This window comes from Antrostomus carolinensis, unplaced genomic scaffold (assembly GCF_000700745.2).
Source record: "Antrostomus carolinensis isolate BGI_N321 unplaced genomic scaffold, ASM70074v2 scaffold9371, whole genome shotgun sequence".
Classification (NCBI taxonomy): domain Eukaryota; kingdom Metazoa; phylum Chordata; class Aves; order Caprimulgiformes; family Caprimulgidae; genus Antrostomus; species Antrostomus carolinensis.
In genome coordinates this window covers 57,915-77,219 of record NW_010293471.1, presented here as the reverse complement: position 1 = coordinate 77,219, position 19,305 = coordinate 57,915, and the positions used below count along the sequence as shown (strand labels likewise).

Genomic DNA, 19,305 nt, shown 5'->3' with positions numbered 1-19,305 from the left:
GAGAGTAGCTGGTAGCTCACTCCATAAATTCTGATGCTTGGTCCCACTACAACATGGTTTGCTTTCACAGTGTTGGATTTTCTTAGGTTGGTCTTAGCACTAACTACTTTTAGTTTTGCCATTTGTTACTTTTATTTTACCAGATATAATAATGTCTCCAAGTATATGATAAGTAGATCACTGATTTATTTCTGGTGCATGCTGCCAGATCTTTAAAAAAGGTTGCTTTGTCAGTGTATTCTGAGACATGAGAAAAGTACATAAATTCTCTTTAGTAGTTACTATTTAGTTGGTTTGTTTATTTTTAATTTAAGACACTTCTACTTCCTCTTATTCCTCTAAAAATTGGAATTATTTTCTAGGATTAAACACATTTAATTAGGAGACTTCTGCAGCAAATAAAATCAAAATAAGGCATACAAGCAATACACACATACAATCTAAAGAATAGACTCCAGATACGTTTTCTTGCTATATATACAGGCTTTTGTGGCAGTATTTCCCAAAATGATTTAGAGAAGCTATAGTATTTACTCCACTGCTGTATGCTTCAAAATTAAACCCAGGTGATTCCAAGTACTCTAAGGTTAGAGAACATTTCGAAATGCATGATGCAACTTAAGGATTTTCTTCCCCTACAAAGCCATTCTTAACTGTATGCTTCATATAGGATTTTAATTTTATTTTACTTTTAGTTGTCAGCACTGCTATAAAGCACAACTTGAATTTGCTGTTTCAGGGTCATTGGCTTTTTTCCTCCCATAGTGTGATGTATTGCAAGAATTTGTGAAGGGGCAACACTAAAGGGAGCAGGATTTTTGTGCAGGACACTCACAGCCATATTCAATTCCATTTAAATTACTGCTGATTTTAAGTGCCCTTTCCTTTGGCTAGCCAAAGAAAACCCATTTCCCTCTCATAATAGAGACAGACAGTCATGAATCATTTCCTTTATGAATGAGCTAACTATATAAAAGATTTAAATCAAAATAGGCTAATTATTACGTCCAGCAAGATTCAGCAGTGTGCTGTTTAGCCACTTTCCTCCTATGATTTCTAAATGTAACTTTGTTACTTATATACAAGGAAGTCTGTCACTTAAATTCTGAATGGTAATAGCGTGTTTTGAGCTATTTTTTTAGGTAAAATAAGGGGAGCTCTGTCTTAACAATGAAGTTCTCAGTTGACTGTAATAGCAACAGCTGTTTACTTATATTAAGAAATAACTTCGAAAATTATTTAAAGTCAGAGTGTTATCCCTTAAAAACTGTGGAGGCTTGCATGTTGTAGCACACACAAAAATAAAAATCAATCTTGAGTATCAGGAAATAGACTATGTGTAAATCAGATAGTGCAGCCAGAATGTTATGTTGGAGTCTTTTGTTTTTACTCCTGCTCATCTCTCAACTGCTTACTATTAGACAACCTGTTGTTGTTTGTTTACAGCTTGTGTGTCTTCTGGAATGGGGGCAGACCTTTGTATTTCATGTGGTGTGCCAGGAGTTTGAGCTAGAAAGGCCAAAATCTGTAATAATATGCCAACATGGAATCGATCGTCGGTTTTGTGACTCTAAGGTAACCTTTCATCCATCTTAATTACTCCCTGTATTTGCACAGATTCTTTGGAACAGTTTAGCAATCCAGCCTTAAAGCTCTCAAGACACATGGAGTATATAGTCAGATTGGATGTTCCCTTTGATACATCGTAGCTAATTATGTTTTAGAAGGAAAAGCGATTCTCTGAATTTTCCTATGTATATGCACAATGTTTTTGTACTCTATGAATTATTTTGAGAAAATATATCCACGGGAGTCACGGGTTTTTACCTCTACTGTGACAGTTAAGAGCCAAAGGGCATAATCCAGTGTTCCTTAAGAGACGGAAGTCATCATTCCCCTCTTGGTCGTGGCACATTTCCACGGTACTTTTTCATCCTGTGTTCTCTGTTGATGAAACAGTACTGTGGTGGGAGACTTAGGCTGATGGCTTTCTACAGATCATTTTTCAATTTTTTTTTTTAATTTTTTAAATCCATTAGATTCTTATTTAATCATCATGTCATTGTGGATTCTGTTTTTAGTGCTTGTCATTTGGAATCCATGTGCATGGGCACTTGAAGACTGGAAGAGTTTTGCAATATATTAAATATGATTCCTGGATTTTACCTCTCAACTTCCTCCTTGTTCCAGTTTTTGTGAGGTTCTCTATTAGCAGATTTGATCTGTCTTTTGCTGGTGGAAGCTAGGAGAGCCAGCTGGCTCCTCTGATGTTGCTGGACAGAAGAATTAAACATGCAGTAGTGAAAATGAACCTCAGCACAGAAATGCCTCACCTCATACTCATGTTGATAGTGCAGAATAAGTAACTTCTTATTGTTCTAGCTTTAGGCCTCTGTTAACCAGAACATAAATAAAAGGATAAGCACAAATTAAACTAAAACTCCTAATGTATGTTTAAATCTTTTTCTTTTTTATTTTCTTCAGATGAACTGTGTCCCTGGGCCATGCCCAACATCTGATGACTTGAAGTACACTATGACACGCTTAGCCATGGATGGAGCAGATCTGTATGTGGTAGAACATGGCTGTGCCACCAATATAAAGGTAAAAATATTTTTCTTAACAGCAATTAAAAGACTTATTTATCAATAGAGTTCTTTGTGTATTGTGGTAGAATAGCTACCTGAATGTATTGCTTGCTTACATGCAATGGATTAAGCAGAATTTCTGAAAATTTAAGTGATAAAAGATGGGCCAGGAGTAGGTCAGTTTGGCTTCTGCTTAGTAATTCCATTATTGATCTTGGGAAATGGTAAAGAGGAGTGGATGTCTGCCCAAATAAGAGTGGAAGCTGCAGGATTGTTGTAAAAAAATTAAGAAAACACTGGGCAATATAAATCTCAGTGTCTGTACCTGAGAGCTGATAAGAACTTGTGCTGTTAATTAGTAACTCAGCAACTGGAAATGGTTGTTATGGATTGCGTGCAAGTCAGTGCTTGATAACTCGTCATAGCCTTATGTGATACAGCTGTTTGAATTAAGCTATATCTTTGGCAGAGATGGAAGAAGTGTTAGTGCCACTGCCTGACTGAATCTAAAATACTGCATGGTGTATCCTCTGTTCAAAAAAGGATGTGGAGAGAAGGGCTAATATTCTCTCCATTATCCTGACATACAAGCAAAAACTGGAATAATTTACTCAATGTAGAAAAATATAAGTTAGGAGGCAGCTGAGTTACAGTAACAACAGGAAAGGAGAAAAGTGCTATGCTGGTAGTTGTGCTACCATTAATAAATTTGATTTTAAAAGGTAGACCTAACATGTAAGGTTTTGGGGATAACCTCACATTATGAGTAAGAATCTGAACGAAGGAAAGTCATAATTATTTTAGACATTTTTTTAATGACATTATATCTTGTCCTTTAAATGGCTTGCTGCCTTGTGGCAGTAAAAACAATACATTTGAGTCTCCAAATTCTTTTGAGTCCAATATTAAAAAGCACTGTGACAAATATTAACTGTGTTTGCAGCCATAAATATGAATGGCAGTATTTTCAAAGGCAGGTTAATAACCTGAACCACTCCAGAAAATTACATCCTGAGTGTGTTTCATTTGAATTAAAAAAAAAAGGGGGGGGGGTTTCCAGTGCTCCTTTATAGTCTATGACAGAGATGAGAAGTAGTAATTTAATATTAACCCTGTTAATATTAAATTACTAATAATAGCTTTCTTTTTTTTTCCCTGTGAAGAGTCTGAAAACTCAATTTGAAATTTCAGGTATTTCATGGTGACTTTTTGGAGAGGACTCAAGCTGTGCAACAAACTTGGTCCAATGTCTTCAGATCATTTGAACTTTTAAGACTAAGCATGTGTGGCAGGGCTGTGTCATCTTTTCTCAGTGTACACCAGTTTTGGGGAGGATCAGTACTGTATGGGCTGGTGGGTTAGTTGTATGCTGACCAGTTTACACAGTTAAGTGCGAGCATAAAGCAAGAACTTGTGATTCCTCTTTGGAGAGGGTCGGCTCCTGACGGTACCGTGCTTTTCATAGGAGAGGGGCAGCCTCCTCTTTGGTTCAACAAAACCACTGGAGGCCAATAGAAGAAATAAAGTGTGATCATAGAACTGCTACTATAACACAATTCATGTGGATCTCAGTTAAGTTACAGGATCTGGAACTTCTTCAGTTTTACAATGTTTAATATGGTTGTTAAAACTGAGGTATTTTATTCATTGTAGCATTAATACAGCTTTGTGTTCAAAGTATATAATCGATGGTTTAGTCTAAGGACATAGAATGATATATATCATATCAGATCATATCTGATTTTGAAAGTTTCACATTTCTTGGTTTTTAGGTGAGAGTGAAGAGTTTAATAGTGATTCATTTTTTTTTTAAAGGTTCATTATGATGTCTGTCCAAAGATGAGCTTTCGTTTTTGATCCCTTTGCAAAAGGAGAGATTTTATTTTTATTATTTAAAAACTGGCTGAAACTAGTTTCTAAGCTTGACTTCTTTTCTGTATGTGCACGAGTGCTTGTATATAAAACTGATTCTCTGTCTTTTTTGGAGAGCATAGTTTACTGAGATCTTTCTGGGATGTGGTAGGTGGTGTGTTCACTGGTTTAAGGCTGCCCTTTCTTTGTTTCACTCTTGACTAATCAGAGTTCATGTTATATATCACATTTTCAGATGGGTGCTGTCCGTATTGCAAACTGCAACCTCCACAACCAGTCTGTTGGAGAAGGTGTAAGTGCTGCTATTCAAGACTTTCAACTGAGACAGTATGTTGAGCAGGTGAACAATTGCAGAACTGGTCTTCAGCCAATATTAAGGAGGGCGTATTGGCTGGAAGCTGGCTCGGTCAACTTGGGGCTCATCACTGCTGACATTGCTTTAGCTGCAGATCATCCTTCTAAACACGAAGTGCAGAGACATTTCTTAGAAACGCATGATAACCGAACTAAGAGGTAAGAGATACGATTGAAGGACATGCATTTGAATTTTTTGGGGAGTGTAAGTTAATACATTCATCTAAAGACAGAACTTTGTTTTTTGATTTTTGAGGTGTTTTTTTTTTTACTTACACAGATTACAATTCCTTGTAATTTTTTTCAAGTATGTTCAGTGCTTAGCTATGGGGTTGGTGGTTTGAATGCGCTTGGACTATACAAAATTGTGTGCTTTTTGACAAATCTTACTTTTCCCTCTGGCTTCCTTTATCCCCCCGAAAATGAAGATCAGGGAGATGAGGAAATCAAATTTGTCAGGCTGGACTGAAAACAGGCCTTAAAAGAGTCCTGAGAAAGCTGATGAGCAGCTGTGGACAAGATCGCTGGTGTAACTGTGACTTATGTGTCTCCCCGTAGAGCAGTTGCCTCTGGCACAAGCAATGTACACCAGTGTGGAGTGTGTTTGCAGTGCTTACCTCTGTGTGGAGAGAAAGGGTTGTTACTATTAGCACGTGTTGTGTGGCAGGTGGACATAATCTGTGCCTGAGCACTGCATATACATTTGTGATTTGCTCCTTTCTGCAGGTAATCCTTCATTTGATGTCTGACATCTCTGTTTCAGATACAAGTCTTGCTTACTCATTTCATGCTGGGTGAAAAAGGAGCTTGTGTATGAGAGGGATATCTTTTAATCTTGTTTTCACTGAATTTAAATGTGCTAAGGCTGATGTGGCCATGTTTTTGTTTTCTTTTCTGTTTTTCTACCTTTCTATAGATTGTGGTTTTTGTGGCCTGATGATAATTTGAGAAATAAGAGAAGCAAGAACAAGTGTGGCTGCCTTGGTGGTTGTCGATTCTTCGGTGGCACATTAACAGGACTAGATTTTTTCAAACTTGAGGAACTAACACCTTCAAGCAGCTCTGCTTTCTCAAGTACAAGTGCAGAATCGGATATGTTTTATGGGCAGTCTTTACTGCAGCCAGGAGAATGGATAATTACTAAGGAGATTCCTAAAATTTTAGATGGTGAGAATGCATTGTACTGTAATTTTACTCTTATTTTGCTCAAAAGTATAAGTTCTTAACTGCACATTAGTATTTATGGTCTTTATGATTCTGCTTAACAAGTAGTACTTGTTGTGCTCTAGTGGAAGAGGTCTTGTAGTGGCGTAGGCTCTTCTAAGAGTAGTCAACAGCTTGAAAGTAGTGAGCAATCTTTCATATGCTGAGTTTTTCTATTAACATGCAACTCCTTTTTGAGTAAAAAGTAGTTTTTTGACTTGCATCTGTTCTGTTTATATAGAAAGGAATCTACCAGGAGAAACTGATGTTTTGATGCCGTAATGTTATTCATTTTTGTTAGGACAACATGCTAGTTATGTGTATGTGTTTCAAAACTAGGGCTTTTATTTAACAAGTATTTTTATTTCGATGGGCAGGGAAGAGACCACTGAAGTCGTGTTATCCAATGTTCAATTTTTCTGTTTCTGATCCTAGGTAAGGCGAACGGTGTAAAGCGAAAAGATTGGGATTGCAGACCCATGGGTATAGAAATAGAAAGAAAAGCACAACATCTAAGCCTACAAGTGCCATTGCGCTCCCATAGCTCCTCGTCATCTTCAGAGGAAACAAGCAGTTCTAGTGCTGCACTCCCCTTGCTTGCAGGTGAGAAGGACAGTCCATCATCAGCTACTGAGGATCACTTGGAACAGAAGGAGTTCTTGTCTGGTGCAAAAAGGGAAGATGGTCATGGAAGGTTAGTACTCTGTCCAGGTAGAAGTATAATTCAACTCTTGAACATGTTGACAGAAAAAACCCCTTACATTTAGCAATTTATAAACATTCTTCTCATAACAAGTTCTGCTGAAACGAAAACACAGCTCTTCTAACTATTAAGAAGGAAATTAGCTCTATCCTAGCAAAACCAGGACATGGTTATTTTCTAATGGTACTGCTGAAATGTGTTTCCTAGTTTGAATGCAAATTTGGATTCCTAATAGAGGATGAATACCTGATCTGGGTAGAAAATCCAGCGTGTAAGACAACAGCACATGCTGTTAACGTTTGCTTTTTACACCCTCTGTATGTAGGCAGGTGGACTAACAAGTAGCAGAATTCAGTATGTAATCAGCATTATGAAAATAGTTGCTATGCTAATAGAAAGTCGCAGAATTACTGACAGCTTCTATAATATAAAAAGAGAAGCATTAATAATAAAATAAGCAAATGAACCTTTAATTTTTGTTTCTAGTGTTACAGTTGAGGGTGCAGAGGGCAGCCCTGCATCCCCTGGCAACCAGGAAAGGCCTGTTGGTCAGTCTCCCCTGAGATCTCCACTGAAACGACAAGCATCTGTGTGCTCCACCCGGCTTGGGAGCACCAAGAGCCTCACGGCAGCCTTCTATGGAGACAAGCAGCCTGTTCCAGTTGGTGTGCAGTTCAGCAGCGATGTGTCTCGCAGTGATGAGAATGTCTTGGACTCCCCAAAGCAGAGGAGGAGCTTTGGTTCTTTTCCGTATACTCCATCTGCAGATTCAAACTCATTTCACCAGTATCGCTCAATGGATTCCAGTATGTCAATGGCTGATAGCGAAGCTTATTTCTCTGCAGCGGAAGAGTTTGAGCCAATAAGTAGTGATGAAGGTCCAGGAACCTATCCAGGGAGGAAGAAGAGAAAAAAGCAAGCTCAGAAAATTGAATATAGTAGAGGGTCTATTTATCACAGTGTGGAAGGGCCCTTAACAAGCACAATCCATGGAGAAATTAGTCAAGATGTTAAAACATTGCCAATTAAGACTCATCCTTCACAGGCTTCGTTTGTTTCAGCTCTGGGAGGAGAAGATGAGCATGTTGAGAACATGTATGTAATGGAATCTGAGAAGGCTGTGGAAAGTGAGCAAATAACTTCCCAGCAGCCCGTTATGGCATGTTACCAAAATTATCTTACACAGTTCCAGGTGATCAACTGGTCAGTAAAGCATCCAACTAACAAAAGGACTTCAAAATCCTCATTACATCGCCCTTTAGACCTTGACACGCCAACAAGTGAAGAAAGTTCATCATCTTTTGAGCAACTTTCTGTCCCAACTTTTAAGGTATGGAAGATGAAGGCAGAAGTAGAGAAAGGCCTGAGAATTCAAAACAAGTTAAAGTTGCTTAGCGTAGCTGTTGTATAAATACAGCTATGAGAAACTTGAAGCTTCCTTGGTTTTAGTTAAGGAATACCTTGGATTTCTGACTTCAGATCATGGGTTGTGTGGCTGGGAGGTTGTGGAAAGGAGAAGATGGGAGTTAGAATTCTGTGGATAAGATGTGCGGTCTGAATTGTCATTGTTGCTCTTAAAAATGCTGCCTGTTGAATGATATGCAGCTGAAGGATATTTATGTGAGTTTTGTTTAAAATGTGTTACACAGAACTCCAGCAGCAGTACATTTAATACTGATAAAGTATAATCTGGAAAGTAAATGCTTTATTTCAAGGTAAAATTGAAAGTCAAGAAGTGCTTTTTGTAAATGTTTAGGCTTTTTTTTTTTTTTTCCCTGCCTCGTGATGGATGTCATCTGAGCATACATGCTTAAGGAAGGAGCTGAAATTAAATACATGAAAAATAATGGAAATAACTTGATAGAAAATAGGTGTCTAAGCTCTGGAATTTAATTTGTTATCACTTTGCAGCAAAAGCTTTGTGTTCCTGAAAGCCTTTTGTACATTAGTATTTGAAGTTTACGTTTTTGTTTTTTTAAAAAAAGCAATTAGTCACTATCTATGTAAAAACTTTGTAATCTAATCTCTCAAGTAATTAAAAAAACCTAGTAGTTTCTTTATACTATATTGGAGAATCTGCATATGAGGAATTCTTTTAAGAAAAAATATGTAAGGAGAATCTTTATTTGAAGGTTCCTTGGTTGGTTTGTTTGTTTTTTCATATATAGAAAGAATGTAATACATTTCTTTGCATTGTTATCTTAGATTGTTAAACAGGGTCTCACAGCTAATTCCTTACTGGACAGAGGCATGCAGCTTACAGGACCAACGTCTAAGTAAGTTGAATACTGCATAACGTTATCTGCATATTTTTTAAGAGTAGAATTTTCCTAATACTCTTGTTAAATATTTTAGCTCTTGCTAGCCCTTCCAAAATTTGATTTGTAGCAGCAGTTTTCAGTACAGGTCTGTTTTAGAACAGAGTATTCTATTACAAAATGTTTGGTTTTGGTCAAAAAGAAAGTACCCCATGAAAGCATTAAATTATTTCACTTGTGTGTTTTCAAGTTTCTGAATTTTAACTTAATTTTAATTAATTTGGGAAGTGCTTATGGCCAAGTGTCCATTACATTGCCAAAAGCTGAACTTGAATCTAGGGAAGAGCCTTGCCCTGGGATTATGTTTAAGCTATGCAGTAGAGAGAACCTGTCATTGTATGCATTTTGTTAAGAATTAAAATGATACCAGGACACTTCTGTGGTTTTTTTACAAACCTAGATTATTAATATGTATTTGACTTGTTTAGTACACCTTATACTCCTTTGGAAAAGAAATCTGCAGAAAATACAGATGATGAAACAATAACAGAAGAATGGACATTGGATCACCCTGTCTTCCAGACACGGACAACGGCAATCGTGGAAGTAAAAGGAACTGTAGATGTAGTTCTGACTCCTCTTGTAGCAGAGGCACTGGATAGGTAACTGATTTTACTTTTATTACTGCAGTGTTAATTGTTTCTGCTAAAAATTGTCTAAAATCAAAGCTGTTTTGTTCAGCAAATCTTTAAAAGGATTGAATAATGTGATTGATGGAACAGTAGAACCTTGTACCCAGTGAATGTAATTCAGCATTTCCCGTGAAGAAGCTAGAAGAATGTTATGCTGATCTGGGAAGTGCTCTTTATGTTTGTCAGTGCTTAATTTTTTTCTCTGTAGTCTTAATTAAAAACTATTGATGGTGTGTCATGTGAAACTGGAAGTTTTAAATGGTCTGTTTTGGGCTTGTTTCCTCTCAGGTATATAGAAGCAATGGTGCATTGTGCTAGCTCTCGACATCCAGCAGCAATCGTTGATGATCTGCATTGCAAAGTTCTTCGAGATGCTGTTCAGAACAGCAAAACGAGCTTCTCAGAAAATGTAAGAAAAGGGAACAAGAAAAGATTTGAAAGAATATTGTTTTTCTCTATTTTACACAGAAAAAGTTTTGATTGAATTCAGTGTTTTGACATATAGTACCTAAATGCTATATGAATTTGGAATACATATTTACCTTTATCTTATGCCTAATATACACACAGTTTTATAATCAACTGTTGCATCCTGTCTTTCAGTGACCAGAAATCTCTCTTACAGGAAGTGAAGTTTTTCTGATTTGGATGGTCTAATCAGTACCTACAGTAATTTGCATGAGATCATACACTTTGTTCTTAGCAATTACAATATCTGATATTCTTATGTATTATATTTATATCAGCAATACATCATTTACTATCTTACAGTAGTTAGGGATAATGTGAATGTAGTCTCTGTGAAGTAGAGGAAGGCTCAAATTAAGCTGTGAAAGTGCATGTAGTTTTTTTGCAGTTTATTTGATACCTTAAAAAATTAATTTGGCTTGAAAGTAATTATATGGTAGTTTTACAGAATTAGGTGTTCTTTCTGTCCAAATTAATGACAATATCTATATTTTATGATTTCGTAGACTTCACAGTGTAACAGACACTGATTATTTACTTCATAATAAGTAGTTCTATATAACTTACGTATGTAGAACTAAACTTTCAGCTGAAATCTGGTCATTCCAGCTTATTGCAGAATGACATTGCTACCCTTATGGATCTAGACCTACTGTATCTCTAAGTGCTACAGTCCTTGTTCTAGAAATCATGGTTTTGTGCTTTAAATAAAGGCAGAATCTCTTGCTGCTTCAGTGCTAATAAACTATCCTGTTACTCTTTAGCTTAGCAGCCGTGAGTTTCAGTGAGAATAAATAATTTTTTTCTCCTCTTCAAGTTATCTTCAAAGCAGGATATAAGAGGAACAAAAATAGACACTACCACTACAGGAACAACGAACCAGGGACCAGCACAGACCAATCTCTCACTTAAGCAAGATAATGTGACAATTAAAGGTCTTCAGGCCAACGTTACTGTACCAAAGGTAACAAGTTCTTGTTTAGCTTACTAGTAGGCATGTGCCTTACAAATAACCCTTATTTTGTATCCCCATTAGTTCCCCAAAAGCTTAAGTGAAGCTGTGTATTTGTGCTGCATAACTAATGTTTTGAATGGGATGGACTCTTTTAGAGCTGTTCAATTTTATTATGGCAGGTGTGTAAGTTAAATAACAACCACTAATAGGGGTCACTGCCATGTCTTTAAAAGGTTTTTACATTTTCTAGGTGTGATAGTTTTATTTTTTTCATTTTATGGAGAAGTATAAGACAATATTGGATCAGAAATCAGTGATGTATACTTAATGTAACATGTTTATCTAAATTTCTTTACTCTTTGGGGGAATTTTTCATACAGGTGAACCTGTGTTTACTACAAGCATCTGTTGATGAATCCCCAGGGGTTTCTTCTGGCAAAACCGTGACTCATGTTTCATTAGTAGCTTTGTGTTTTGATAGAATTGCTACGCAAGTTCGTATGAATAGGTAAGAATGATACGTATCACTATTTGTGGTTCTTTCTTGTTAAGTTAGTCAAAAGACTTACAGTGATGCCAATTTTTTGCAGTCTTGAAGAGTATTTGAAAAAGTTGTCATAACTGAGTTAAGCAATAAAATGTGTCTTCTGTGTTCTATAAATTAATTAGAATTGCATTTTCTTTTAAGAAGTGGAGGAACCCTTACAGAAGAATTTTGGAACTTTAGTTTTAACTCTTTCTTGCTTATATATCATGCAGGATAAAATTAATTTTTTTAGTATTTCTCTATCAAAGTGTATGTATCTTCTATCTTACAAAGCATTCTTTTTTAACACTGCTGTGCCAATGTCATTTAAAATTTTAAACAAGAGTAATCAAATGAAATTTGTCTATCTGAGGTTTGCTTAATTGTTTGTTCTCCCTTGTATTCAAAGGGGTATAGTTGAGGAGACTTCAAACAATGCAGAAACTGGGAGGAATTCTGTCACATTTGATCGTTACATCCAAACCAGTAAAATGCAGCCTCAGTCTTCTGGCTCACTGAGATCCAATGCTGGAGCAGAAAAAGGAAAAGAAATTGCTGCGAAACTGAACATCCACCGTGTTCACGGACAACTTAGAGGCCTTGATACAACAGGTAAGTGTTTTTTTAAATTGTGGAAATGCCAATTTTCATAGAAGCACGTGGTTATAGTTGACCTTGATCTTGTAGGTTGTTTGTGGTTCTTTATCAACACAGATAAAGACACTTGAACCTGGAGATTTTGCAGACACTAAAAAGGAGTTTAGGATAATTACTCTGAATTATTTTCTGTTATTCTACTTAAGTGCTGAATTTAAAGTAGGCAGAGTTGACAACTATCAAGACTAACTTCTAAGCAGTTTGTGTGGCAGATGGCTTGCATTGTGAATATTTACATGCACTGGTAAAACTTCAGGCCTGGGCTCCCTTCCTCCCAGTTGATCTCTTTTCAGCTACCATTTAATGTCACCTGATGCAGGGAATGAATTATGCTTATTTACTTTCTTACTATTTTCTAACTATTTCAAGATAGGTATAATGTGCCTGTTGTACTGGCAATTTCAGCATGACAAGGTGTAGATTTTTAACTATAGCAACTATAAAACTGAAAATGAGATCTACCCTATTGTCTTCCTTCTTGCTGGTGTTAAGGAAATTCCTTCAAGAGGCTATGAATTAAATTTGGCTGCTATAACTCCCAAGTAGAGGCAGTTTTTGTTAAAACAGATTCAGTTTTGATGGAATCTATACCCAGTTAGTGCTATGTTTTAATTTGTCCCATAAAATACAGAAATCCTTAGGACATGAGGAAGTGCTCTGTGAAGCAAGTATGATTAAAAACTACACAATAAACAAACAAAAAGCACAAACAAACAAAACCAAACATAAATCCCTTACAAAACCATTCACCTCTGTGCAAAGTGAGCGAGCAAATGAAGTTGGAGGAAAACAAAAGGAATAAGACAACATTAAAATGGTTAACTTCAATTTTTACTTAGTTATGGGTAGAATCTTAGCAGTAGTGTTGTGTGTTAGGGATGCTGCAGACATTCAGAAGGCCAAGTAATTTTTGAATTCTAACCATGAGAACTCATCCTCTATTCGAAAGGTTTGAGAAATGTCTTTCTAGGGATCTTAGCACTTCATGTGTACTTCTGAAGTGATGGCAGTTTTAAGTGGGGTGCAGAGAGTGAGGATTGGAAGGGATATAAATTGACTCAGTGTAGTTCTTTTCCTCAGATATTTGACCTTGAGCTCTGTGTGTGAGTTAATAGGCAATAGGTATAAAAATTATTTAAAATGTTCTGTCAGAAGTACCACTAGAAGGAAGGATTTATATTTGAGCTATGTCCTAACATCAAAAAAATCAAGGTGGCAGAGTAACCTTCTGGATCTTAGACAGCAAAGATCATAATGAATTCAAAACTGCTTGAGTCTGTATTTTCTTAGGAATCAGTGAGATTTAGTGGTTTACATCCTCCCAATACAGACATGTTTCCAACCAAGAAACAGTCTCTGAATTAAAATTAGAACTTTATTTCTAAATATCCTTCAAGTATGCTATAGTTAATGCCAGATGCATTTCTACTAAAACATTTTATCCAAGATCACTGTCAGTATCACTGTCATTTGTTGCTACTAAACCTTAGGTATTTATCAGGAATGGCTTTTTTGGTAAAGTAATTTCAGGCCAATTGCCAGTTTCAGATAAAAATCTGAAGAGCTTCTTTGTACACCTCTTTGGAACCATGACTACAAGAAGATGAAGGAGGCAGATGTGTTAGGATTGGGAATGTCTTGAAGCTTTAACTTTGTGTTGCTCACTCCTTGTTTTTTTCCAAACTTAAAAATTACCTCACCCATATTAACGTACCGGGTGCAAGGTTTTTCTTCCTCTTTCTGTGCTTCCTTTTTCCTGCTCATGCTTCAATTTTATCTTTTTTTTCTTCTCCCCCCCTCCTCTCTAAACTTCAGAGAGCTGTTTGAAGATGTAAAAGTTTTTTTTTCATTTTGTAACGAAGTGGTAAATATGTTTCTTTTCACAGATATTGGAACTTGTGCAATAACAGCTATTCCTTTTGGGAAATCAAAAGTTCTTTTTACTTTGGAAGAGTTGGATGAGTTTGCTTTTGTGGATGAAACAGATCAACAAGCTGTTCCAGATGTAACTCGAATTGGTCCTAGTCAAGAGAAGTGGGGTTGGATAATGTTTGAGTGTGGAATTGAAAATTTAACTATAAAAGGTAAAGCTTAGATAGGCTTTATATTATTTTGTTTTATGAAACTGCTAACAATGCTGTTAGGGCTTCTAGTTTAGCAATTATTTGATTAGAAATTGCTGAATATAGGTGATACTAAATAGTACATGTCTGTTGTAAACAAATTATATCACATAGTAGATTGTACAATAAAGGAACTTTCAGTATTCTATACCACTTGTAATAGCATATGAAATAATTCCGTATAAACTGGTTTCAGCAGTTTCTGAACTTAAAGTGAAGGTAGAAATGGATACTTTCACTGATAACTTAAATCCTGACCTTGCAATCGTATCCACAAGAAGTGTCTGTATATAGAGCCAGATTTTTGCTTTGGGAAGGAAAAACTAGCTTCAGAAAAAAAACCCAAACCGAAACAAGCAGTATATATGTATTTTCTCTCATCCAAGTTATTCTTTCCAGGGAATAGTGTTTAAAAATAGTCTTTATGTGAGTATTCTTCATCTACTTGGAACAAACTATCAGAAGCTCTGCAACTAGCTGTTAAATTGTTGTATAAAAATTGTAGCGATAAATTGTTGTGTAAAATGGTAATGCATCTTGTTTAACCAAAATCATGGATTTCTGCTCTTAAGGGCAGATCTTTTCTATGGGATGCAACTTATGCATGGCAAACATTTACAGTCTTGGTATGTGTGCTTTCACAGGAGGAAGACAATCTGGAGCAGTATTGTATAATACATTTGGAGTCATGGGTAAATCGAGAGATACAGAGAGAGGTGGATTGCTTGCATCAAATAACTCTTCAGATTCTCCAACTGGTAGTGGTTATAATACTGATGTGTCTGACGATAACCTTCCTTGTGATAGAATAAGTCCCTCTTCAGATATTAATGGAAATTCAGTTTCAGATGAGCAGGTATGTACATACTGTGTAGACATGATTGGTCTTGTAGTGTTAGTTGTTTTGGTTTTTTTTTTTTTCTTAAAGTGATTAACATTCATAATAAAAAAAATTGGCAATTTAACACGTCTTGTTGTGACAACTGCATTCATACTGTCTGCTTGCGCACTAAACTTTCAGCTTTCTGCTAAGTCTCTTGATATTGTCTTGGGAGGGTTGGTGGACAACATTAGTTTATTTTTCTTTGCCTAAATGCATGTGAAACTATTTCTTATGAGCAGTGAACAGTGTGGTATGTTAGTGCCTTTCAGTGTAACCACTTTGGAAAACAATTTCACTTTTGACTTTGTGTTTCCTTTTTTAAGGATGAAGGGGTTGAATCTGATGATCTAAAAAAAGATATACCCTTGCTGCCACCTCCCCCTGACTCTTGCAGCATGAAGTTAACAATCAAAGAAATCTGGTTTAGTTTTGCAGCCCCTACCAATGTGCGCTCTCCAGCCCATATATTTTCAAGGTATAATTTTACCTGATTTAAAAGAAAGAAAATGTTGATTCCACTTTGTTAAACTGCAGTTGTATTTGGTAGATTCTGAATGTAATTTCAATAATTTTTGAAGCTTCTGTGGAAATGTAAATTTTGGACTTTTACATATATCACAGTAACCCTTGCTTCAATTTTTTGTTGTTGTCATTTATATGGAAGTGTTACTAGCAAATTTTTGGTTAGATATGATTAAAAGAAGAAAAGAAAGATTTCAGAAAAGAAACAACAAAAAACTTGCAGTGAAACTGAAATGTATGAAGGAGAAAGGTAGGGGAGGGTATTTGTTTTGAGTAGGAGAGATGCTAGAGAAGAGAACCACTTAGTGCTTTTGGTGTTCAACCTGATGCTTAACCCATGATTTTACTGCCATTGTATTATAAAGTTCAAGGTAAATCTTTCTAACATAGTTTTTCATGTTGTGTTTGTAGATCAAGCCAAATATTCCTATCTGTCAGTAATTTAAGCTCAGTATAGAGCTATAAATGAGAAAATACTCTTTGTGGCTTTCCTAATGTACTTGCCTCAGCCCCTCAGCAGAAGTCCTTCATGATGTAATGTGTAACAGTTAACATGGGATTGTCAGTGGTGAGAATTTCAAACTGTAGGATTTCAGTGGGGAATACAAATGGGAAGAAGAGGGAATAGTGGTAGCGGGAGTGGATGGAATCATGAGTGTGTGAGCAAGTTAAAACCTACCTTAGGTACTTTATACCAGTTTTCATTTTCTGGGCAATAAGTCTGTGTTTGTTACTTTGTAACACTTTTTTGTCATTTTTCTCCTATTTGAATGTTGTTCACACTAGCATTAGGAAATCTTGCTAATTGCTGCTACTGAAGGTGAATGCCTAATTATTTTTATTTTTTTTCAATAGGCAGCTGAATCTCCTGAGTACTGCAACACCTGCAGTTGGTGCGTGGCTTGTTCCCATTGATCAAGTGAAATCGTCATTAAATAAACTAGAAACTGAAGGAACCCTTCGAATCTGTGCTGTTATGGGTTGTATTATGACAGAAGCTTTAGAGGTGAATAACCTTTATAAAATCAATAGGCATATCAGAACAGAGCGGTGTAATCTGTTACATATATTTGTTTGGGATTCTAAATATTTTCACTGACTAACTTATAACACCTTTTATGAGCCTTTACATCCAGAACTGGTCACAAGAACTCACTACCTGTGCTTTTGTTCACAATCTGAACTTCACTGGAAAAAAATTCAGCTGTGACTAGCAAGGAAGTCTTGTGCTTCTTACAGGACTGCATCTCCAGTTTAAAATAACTGGAGATTCTGCCTTTTGAAAGGGAAGAGTAAGAAATATGGCTGTAGCATCTTGTATGTTTTATGAAATATGGAAGTGAGAAAATGTGGATTTCTGTGCTTCTGCAGTGTATTGAATTATTGTATTTATTGGACCCGCTTATTAGAGGAAGGGATGACAAAGATAGTGAGGGTGAAGTGTTCTAACAAGAAAGACAAGATAGACATATATTTTGTTGAAAACTGGGATTGGTAGAGCTTTTATGACATATTGGGTGTTACTGTGATTTCCTAAGGAGCTTTCTTGTGTGTAGGCAGTTTTCTGCTGCTCACTTACTGAGCTCCATCTAGTGGGAAGATTTTGAGGTGATAGCCGTTGTTGAGATCCTCTTCTATTGTAAGATCAATGAGCTTAGTGTCAGGCTAGTTTTCTGCTGTACTCAAAACTCATCCTTACCAGCAGGCTCTTATTGCTACCTCCCTTCCTATTTCTTTTCCTACCCTTTTTCTAGCATTAAATCAAATTAGAAAAGTGCCTAGATTTCCTTTAACTAAGAATAAACAGTTTCTTTGAAAATCAGCTAGCTGTGCATATATCTCTATTAGCCCAGAGGTAATTTTACAAAGTCTGCAATTTTGTAATTGCAGAATTAGGAATCTAGCCGCCTTTTTTATTACTTTATCTAAACAAATAAGCATCAAGTATGATTTTTCACATAGACTATTTAAAATAAGGTATGCATCCCTGTGGCAAATCTGTGTTGGAGAAGTTCGAAATGGGGTTAGAAGTTTGTGATATCATAGGTGAAACCTTGTAGTTCGTGTACATGTTCTGTTTGCAAATATGTTCATATGTGAAAAATTGTTACATTTTAATCTAGAATAAAAGTGTGCACTTTCCTCTGAGAAGCAAGTACAACAGGCTTACCAAAGTGGCTCGTTTCTTGCAAGAAAATCCTTCTTGTTTACTCTGTAATATATTGCACCATTACCTTCATCAAGCAAATTACTCCATTATTGAGGATGCCACCATGGTGAGTTACCCTGTAAAAATGAACATAACTCAGTGTCTTAGTTCCAGATGTACCAATTCTAATGCCTTAAATTAGGTAACAGTTCAAGGAAAACAAACAAACAAGAAAATATAACCCAAACTTATATATATCCTTGAATAGATAAGTAGATGTGGTTTCTCTCATTTAATTTTCTTTCAGATACACTGTTTTTTGTTGTGGCCTGTGTATATGCATAATTTTTATCAAGCTATTTTATTAGTAAATACATGAGAAACCGTAAACCAACAAGGCATGTCTTTAAAATAGTTAATGGCCTTTTAATCATATTTCTTAAAGATAGCAGTAAAGTACTAAAATTTGTACCTGTAGTTTTAAAACTGAATAAATTTCAATTATTAAGGCAAGTGTGTGTACTGATTAGCTTATTCCAAATTCTCTCCTTCAGAACTAGTTTTCATGCCTTTTGGCAATACTTGGATAATGTAGACAGTTTAAGAAAAGAGCTAGAATTGTTGAAACTTTAAGGCTTAAGAAACTAATCTTTTTTCTTGCTGGCTTTAGAATGTAAATGTGTGGATTGTAGCGGTAGATAATTGTTTGAACAAAATATTGGGCATAAGGAGGAGTGTTTGTTCCTGATTTTGTGTAATTTTCATAATCTAATTTCATGGATGTCCAATTTAAACACTACATTTTTCAACATATTCAACTGAGAGCCCAGTGATCAGAAATAGCACGATTTGTGGCAGAAATAGCACTGTGTGATTTGTGGTCAAAATAAGAAGCTTTTTTTTTTTTTCCTTTAGCACAAATCAGTGGTGTAATCAAAACAATCCCTGTTCTTTGCCTCAAATTTATGTTTTTAAAATACCACTTACCAACAATGGAAAAAAAAATTCATGTTTTTAATTTCAATTCTGTTTCTACACTTGATCTAGTGCTGTTGTGAATTCTAGTCCATAGTTTAGAGCTCTATAGTTACTGAAGTACTTCTAGTTTCATATTTAATAAACCTGTTTCCTGTTTATTTTTGTCCCCTTGGGCTAGATCCTCAGGTCATGCAAATGATTGTATTTACTGTGTTTAATGAAGCTATAATTTTTACCTGTTAGCACTATGGCTTCTTATATCTGAATGCGTGTTGTGGTGCCAGCATGTTTCTGTCATAAGCCTCTTGAGCACCAAGATTTAAGGGAGTTCTGACTTTGGTTTTTTTTTTTTTTTCCCCAGTTTACTTTAAAAT

At 35.9% G+C, this 19,305-nt stretch overlaps 1 protein-coding gene across 1 annotated transcript in view; it reads left to right on the top strand.

The window, feature by feature from the left end:
* BLTP1 (bridge-like lipid transfer protein family member 1) overlaps window positions 1-19,305 on the top strand; it is a 116,076-nt gene that overhangs the window by 38,946 nt on the left and 57,825 nt on the right. The window contains exons 22-38 of the mRNA XM_010177285.1: window positions 1,447-1,575; window positions 2,485-2,604; window positions 4,696-4,973; window positions 5,731-5,981; window positions 6,453-6,711; window positions 7,207-8,050; window positions 8,926-8,996; window positions 9,467-9,640; window positions 9,959-10,079; window positions 10,956-11,102; window positions 11,474-11,601; window positions 12,029-12,231; window positions 14,163-14,360; window positions 15,044-15,255; window positions 15,606-15,757; window positions 16,660-16,810; window positions 17,928-18,080. Of these exons, the coding sequence (XP_010175587.1) occupies window positions 1,447-1,575; window positions 2,485-2,604; window positions 4,696-4,973; window positions 5,731-5,981; window positions 6,453-6,711; window positions 7,207-8,050; window positions 8,926-8,996; window positions 9,467-9,640; window positions 9,959-10,079; window positions 10,956-11,102; window positions 11,474-11,601; window positions 12,029-12,231; window positions 14,163-14,360; window positions 15,044-15,255; window positions 15,606-15,757; window positions 16,660-16,810; window positions 17,928-18,080 (3,591 nt within the window). The remainder of the gene's footprint in view (window positions 1-1,446; window positions 1,576-2,484; window positions 2,605-4,695; window positions 4,974-5,730; window positions 5,982-6,452; window positions 6,712-7,206; window positions 8,051-8,925; window positions 8,997-9,466; window positions 9,641-9,958; window positions 10,080-10,955; window positions 11,103-11,473; window positions 11,602-12,028; window positions 12,232-14,162; window positions 14,361-15,043; window positions 15,256-15,605; window positions 15,758-16,659; window positions 16,811-17,927; window positions 18,081-19,305) is intronic.